General features: G+C 41.0%; 2 protein-coding genes across 2 annotated transcripts in view; one reads left to right on the top strand and one right to left on the bottom strand.

The window, feature by feature from the left end:
• LOC138029685 (signal recognition particle receptor subunit alpha-like) overlaps positions 1 to 442 on the top strand; it is a 16,906-nt gene extending 16,464 nt beyond the window's left edge. The window contains exon 13 of the mRNA XM_068877429.1: positions 1 to 442. This exon is cut by the window's left edge and continues 172 nt beyond it. The gene's annotated coding sequence lies outside the window, so the exon portion shown is untranslated.
• Positions 443 to 3,819: 3,377 nt separating this feature from the next.
• LOC138029687 (proline-rich transmembrane protein 4-like) lies at positions 3,820 to 5,154 on the bottom strand. Its single transcript, XM_068877431.1, has one exon. The coding sequence runs from the start codon at positions 5,005 to 5,007 to the stop codon at positions 3,955 to 3,957; it is 1,053 nt and encodes a 350-aa protein (XP_068733532.1). The 5' UTR covers positions 5,008 to 5,154; the 3' UTR covers positions 3,820 to 3,954.
• Between the last annotated feature and the right edge of the window lie 1,645 nt (positions 5,155 to 6,799).

The following is a 6,799-nucleotide window of genomic DNA, read 5'->3' as shown; positions in this document are numbered from 1 at the left end:
AAAAGTAATCTTCACCATTTGTTTAGTTTAGCCAATCAGATGCAAGCCAATCTTAACTCGCTTGCGTAAGCTTTTTCCGCGCTTTATGTCGACGGCGTGCGTTTGCTCTGGGGTAGGGTCGTGCCTCTTGGTGAACACTATATTTCATTGGCTGTGTAGTGTCGTACTTCCTATTGTTTTATGTGCTAAATCCATTGTTATCTTTGTTTAGTGAAGTACGACACGATTGCTCTGAGCTTTCATTGGTTCATCTGATGGCCTGTCTGTTCTAATAGGCCGAGTAATTTTGCTAGATTTGATTTCAATTTCACTGTTTAATTTTAAAAAACCTGTCAATTGTTAGATGGAACAACCAAGGAAAACATACCCTCTTCTTCTTTCATACTTCAAAGGTTGAAATTAATTTAATATTATTGGAAAATAAAATTACATTTTTAAAGCACAGAGCATGTTTTCTTATTACTGATCGGACAATGGGTGGAATTTAGTCGCATTCAATTTTTTTTTCTTTTCCTTGTCGGGAAAAGTCTTTCCTATCCCTCCCCTGCTTAGTAAGTGTCTTTGTGCGTAGAGTTTTCGGGCGTATGTTTGGTCGGTTTCAGGGGGTAGTAAAAATGCGTAGGTTTTATCCGGTGGACACAATAGAATATTTAACTAACCTGCAATGGCGTCGAAACTCATTGTAACGCGAATGGCGGTTTAGTAGATCTTGAAACACATTATACCCTTATGGAGCTCGATAATGGAAAGTTAACTGGATAAGCAAGACAGGCGGTGAAAAATAAGTATCTGAAATCTTCAAAGCGACGAGTAATGTCTTCGACAACAATTTCATCTTTCTCCGTGCGATAGATATCACAAAGTAAGCTTTGTTTCTAATGTTATTTGACTAACTGTGGTGTTAGGTACAACATTGAAACGATATGACAAATTTTTTATGGGTTTAAAAGGAATCAAACGCCTTGAATGTGTTTTCACGACAGCCGTTGTCTCGCTTATCATTCCTGCAGGTGGTTTGTTTGCAGACTTCGTCAAGCGACGTAAAAATGTTACGTGTTTTCACGGATAAGATTAAATGAGGAGTGAGCACGTGCCAATACAATAATAAAAATAGCACGCCTGTTGCATTTTCTATTTAAATAACCGCAAGCGACTCCTCATTGTTCGAAAGGAGTGCCAACTCGCTTAAGCTACCTGCTTTGATGGCTTAAATTTAATGAGAGTTTCATTGAAGTTTGCCGACTCGCGTAACTTTAAGCGAGTTGGAAAAGCAACTGTTTTGACGCGATTTCCGGTTGTCACTCGCTAGGCGACCTTAAAAACCGCTGGTGAAAACACAGCCAACGTGTGAGCGTGTAACAAACCATTACTTTTCTATTTTTACTTTTAAACCTTTCGTACCCATCCAGTAACAGGATAGTTCGTCCGTGTTGTACTATGTGAACAAGACGGAATAGTCGCGAAATACTTGCGATAGCGCTAAGTTGCATTTTGGAGTGACCTTTATGTACACGTTGCCGTTGTCTTTGCTTAAATTCCCTAGTTACATGGGCCCGGTTGTTCAAAAGCCGATGAACGCTAATCCCAGATTAAAAGTTAACCAAAGAGTTTATTTCTCTACTCCAAAATGCCGTTCAACGCTGATATTCGGCTAAACTTTACATTATAAGAAGTCAATCTTGAAAAGCAAAAATAGGGTAAAAAAAAAACTTCCACCAAAAAAGTTGAAAACTGTCGTCTGCAAAACAACAGGGAGCTTAAGCAACGACGACGGCGACAGCAACGAGAACGAAAACGAAAGATGAAACTTTATCGTCAAGTGCTGACGTTCTTCTTAAAACCTCAAATTTGGCTATTTCACGTTGTTGTTTGCTGACGACGGCAAATAAATGGACAAAAGTGAAAAACGCACGTGCAGGGCGTGCGAAGCTATTGGTTTGCCCACTAAATATGCAAATCTGTGACGTTCTTGTTGCGTTGCCGTTGTCGTTGCTTAAGCTCCCTAATATCATTGGTTAAAGTGCCTATGAAGTGAAAATTTTTTTGGCGTTTTTCTGTCGCTTGTTATGTCTACTTTTCGAAACTGCCAAAAGTGAGTAATGTTAGAGAGAGAAAAATCCGACTTTTTGACGCCCGAAGTGGGCTCAGTAGAGAAAAACAGTGGGTCCGGAGACTGGAAACGAGTTTACAAGCGATGACGTAGGAAATTGTACCAGCGATTTGTTTACCTCACTTCGCCACTGCGAATTAGCGAATTATTTTCACAATTAGTCATATTGGGGCCACCAGCCAGACAATAATTTCCTCTTGCCTTCTTTTTGGACTTGTCCGCCATTACGCGCGAGTCGTCTGAACAATTTCCTACGTCACGACCTTGGAATACGATAGTTTTGGCCGCGCGCAAAATGGACCCACTTTCGTGTGTCAAATTCGAACTTTGGGCGGCAAAAAGTCAGATTTTTCTCGCTTTAGCATTACTCGCTTTTGGCAGTTTCGAAAAGTAGACAAAACAAGCAACAGAAAAACGTAAAAAAAAATTTCACTTCATATGCACTTTAAAAGAGCATAAATAATCGTGCTGCACGTGCAGCCACGTGCAGCACAGATCAACAATTTTGAGGTTTTGACGACAACGTATAAGCATGCAACAGAGAATCTTTCATTTTCTATTTTCACTCTGAAATCGCTCGTACCAATTTATTTTTGGGATGTAGGACGTGAACGAGAGTGAATAATCGCGAAAGACTTACGAGAGAGTCCCTAACAACATGAAATCGTCAAATTTGAGGTTTTATGAAGGACATTAGCACTTGAAGATAAAGTTTAATTTTCTTGGAGTTCATTTGTCTGTGGAGATGCTTGTAACCTTATCCAAGACTACGTTTGGCTAGGTTACGCAACAGGAAAACCATCGATGCTCTAACCGTAAGTATTTGGTTTCCCTAAATGTCGTACTACGTGCGAGTTTTCGTTTTTTATTAAATTCATCTTGGAAATGTTTCTCTGAAACAGTCCTTATGTTAACGTAAATAGGGATTAGTCATGTTCGACAGATGAAGGCCGTGTTTTCACGACAGCCGTTGTCTCGCTTAACATTCCTGAAAGTGGTTTATTTGCCAACTTCGTTAAGCGACTTAAAAACTCGTGTTTTCATGGGTAAGATTAAATGAGGAGAGAGCGCGTGCCAATGCAACAATAAAAATAGCACGCCTGTTGTATTTCCAATAGGCCATTTCCGAGTTCTTGTCTGCCTCCTCTTCAAAGCGAGTCTAAGTGCGAAGTTTTTGTTATGAAAATTAGTTTCATTCATATGTAAAGTAGAACTTATTACCATCACGAAAACTTCGCACTTTGACTCGCTTTGAAGAGGAGGCAGACATGAACTCAGAAATGGCCTATTTGAATAACCGTAAGTGACTCCTCATTGGGCGAAAGTAATTGCCAACTCGCTTAAGCGATTTCCGGTTGTCACTCGCTAAGCGACCTTAAAACCGCTGGTGAAAACGCGGCCGAGATCAAAGCAACGTATCTAAGGGTGTGTTCGATTGACCGAATTCCGGAATAGGAATACATGGAATAAAAGATAGAGACCCTCGTTTTTACGGAGAAGCACGTTAAACACCTGCTAAAATGCTATTTTGGACATATCATTATCATCCTTGCTGCTTCAAAACGCAAGACATACCGTTTTAAATCACAACTCCATTATTCCGGAATAGGGTCAATCGAACACACCCTAAAAGTAAAGAAAGCCAAGTGCACGTACAGGGCGTGTGGAGCCATTTCTTTTGTTCATTAGGCCCATTCTTTTTCGGCGTTTACGTCCAAGCCAACTTTCCTATAATTAGACCCAGTTCTCTTCATTGTGATCCAATCCTTAGCTTGGTCATTGAAATTAAAGAAAAGCAAGAGGAAGGGAGTTGCTGTGATAAATATCTGAGAAAAAAAGTCATTCTAGTTTTTCTGCCCGACTTGTCCACGCTCGTTTACTTTTTGGTTGCTTGTCCAAGCGACTTTGCCTTCCGGTTTTGACTGGATCAATGTCGTCGGCGCAACATCAACTCTCCTCCGTGACGTTGCAGTGGTATTTTGTTTTCCGGTCATGTACAATAACACAGACATCCCAATCTCCAAGCAGCGCATCGATGTGTGGAACGCAAACCACGGCCACGCCTCAACGTGTTTTGTGTCAGAGAAAACGCTGAACACGCTTGCCATCGCGTAAACGTGCATAGTGCCAATGCTAAAGCCTCCCAGAGCCGCGCCTATGCAGCGCTTTAGAATAGAAAAAGTTTGCCTACCCCTGACTTGCGTCTCAGACGTGCCTCGAAGCACTAGACGTAATTTCTTCCAGATTAAAACCGAAATGAAAACGTAAAAGCCAGCCATACTAAGATACAATATCGTGGCGATTAGCTGACAAGCGAGCAGTAGGCCTTTATATGATGGGAAGAACGAAACGATTGCTTCAGAAGAAAACACGAATAAAAAATAAGGCACTGTGACAAGGGCGATGTTACGAGACGTATACCAATTCTGAAATCTTTCTTTCATGACAATGGCGTTTCTCAAAACCAAAAAGACAAGGATAAACGCGGTGATCAAGCACGGCTGCCCAACGCCCCATATTAAATTCAGCATTACGGGGTGAAAGTATTGCTTGGAATTGTACGCATCTACACATAGAAAAACGCATCTTGAAAACCCAAATAAAACTATCTGAGCCAACACAACCAGTGAGACCTTTTTCTGGCGAGTGCCGTTATTGGTTTTAAGCAACTTTAAGAGTGTCACGAGGGCAACTAGACCGATCAGTCCAAAACACCCGCCGAGTCCGTATTGATGGAAATCCCATGCGGCACCCCAAGTATGTATCGCTGCGCTCCATTCGGGTTGTGGCTCAGCTGTTGGTTCGGCTTGGCCCCAGCTAATCGATTCATGTTCGGGGATTACGGGCTCGGAATCGGCTTCTGTTGCTGGCATTGGCGGTTCTGGCTTTGAAGTCATCTACAAGACGTGAGTTGCCACTTGAAAATGATTACGGTCTCCTTGAATAAACGTTACACGTTAAGTTTTTCTTGCTCAGTGAATTCCCTTGAAGTTTCTAGTCTCAGGTTTTCAGTACTAACTTGTACCTCGACTAAATTACTTGTAGACTTCACATTATCATATTAGCAGAAGTTGTGTTCCTGAAATCTTTTTAGACAGTATTTCTTAGGCGCGTTGAGATTTCATCTTTAGATCTGGCCCAATGTTGATTTTTCTCTGACGGACCTAAACCACTACGAATCTATAATCAAGATCTGGGGGATGATAAAATTCTCGTCCCTACTTACTGATCAAAAACCGCGGTTTTTTCCGTCTACGTGATCTGCTTTTGGCGAATGTAGGTACAGCTTGGTAGAATACAGTGTATTTTGAATTCACTCTTTTGTGACACCAGCGTAAAGTAAACTCACTCGCATTTATTTGAGTACTCTACATCAGTGAGGCTTTGTTGCCCGCTACCAGCTGCTATGAATGTTTGTTCAATTGTGTACCACACTCGATAAACAATTCCATTTACTTTCGAATCCTGGGTTACTAATCGCTTTTATTCAATCATATAGATTGTTCAATTATTAACAACCTGACTTTTTCAGTGATAATCGGAATGATCTTATTCATTCGTTTTGTTACCGTCCTATATTTTTTTGTCAGCGTTGTTGGACGATCATATTCAAAATAGGTTTACAGTTGCATTGTAAATCACATTTTCAAAAGTGTGCGAGGAACTTGCCCATGGTCTGTTTTCACTCCACTAAATTTCATTAATAAAAGGAACACCCACGCTCTTGACGTTGCTACATTTTAGTTTTAGAGTCCTACAACTGAAAGCCAAATGTTTTTCTTTTCACAAAATGTATTTGAAGTACAGGCCACTCTTCCTCTATCTTTTAATTAACAATTTTTTTCGCGGCTCTTCACGCGTGTCGAAGTTAACTCGCGCCGCATGTTTAGGGAGTTCTTGTAAAGTCCTACCTTTCTCTCAATCAATTTAGCCTGATTTTAATGCGATATTGTGATCGGCGCAAGGTGTTTTTCAAGGCCCGCTAGCAGTTAAGCGTTAATTCGCGAGATCTACTGGTACTTCCATTCGGTTAAACTGAATTGGACATTCAGCTCAATTAGCGTTTTTCGACGTAATACTGTAATTAAGCTCGGCTTATGTGATCAATACGGTCAAGTACGGCTCGGAATTACCAAGAACAAAATGGTCTACGCTTAATTAGTGCGTCATTCCGTCAAGTCTTGTCAACAAAGAAGTACTCGAATATTTTATTTCAACACGGCTGGTAGAATCCTCAAGGCTCGTTGACACAGAGCGATTTTATCGCGCGAGAAGAGCTGCGATAAAATCGCAAGTTGCTCTAAATTTCGAGCATGTTCGAATTGGGGCGACAAGGCTGCGATTTGTCGCGCTACAAATCGCAGTGAAATCACCGGCTGTTCACACGCGCGATTTGCTGTCGCCGTAAAATCGCCGTTCGATCGCAGCTCTTGTCGCGCGATAAAATCGCTCTGTGTAAACAAGCCTTAAGACTGTTAATGCGGTTCAAATTGTTGCGGAAATTCCAGATTCCTTTTCTGTCTACAAAGATCAAAAAAGTACAAACGAGGAAAGCGAAAACTGGCTTTAAAAGGATTAAATCCTCTTTTTTGACTAAGAGTATCTTTTGTAGCTTCTTGAAGCCATTCTCCAAGGTAATTGATAACGACCTAAACATAATTATATTAGTTCTTAGAAGTGCCCATATCC

The sequence above is a fragment of the Montipora capricornis genome, chromosome 13, assembly GCF_036669925.1.
Source record: "Montipora capricornis isolate CH-2021 chromosome 13, ASM3666992v2, whole genome shotgun sequence".
NCBI lineage: Eukaryota > Metazoa > Cnidaria > Anthozoa > Scleractinia > Acroporidae > Montipora > Montipora capricornis.
The sequence above is the reverse complement of the archived record's forward strand: the minus strand, read 5'-3'. Positions and strand labels throughout refer to the sequence as shown.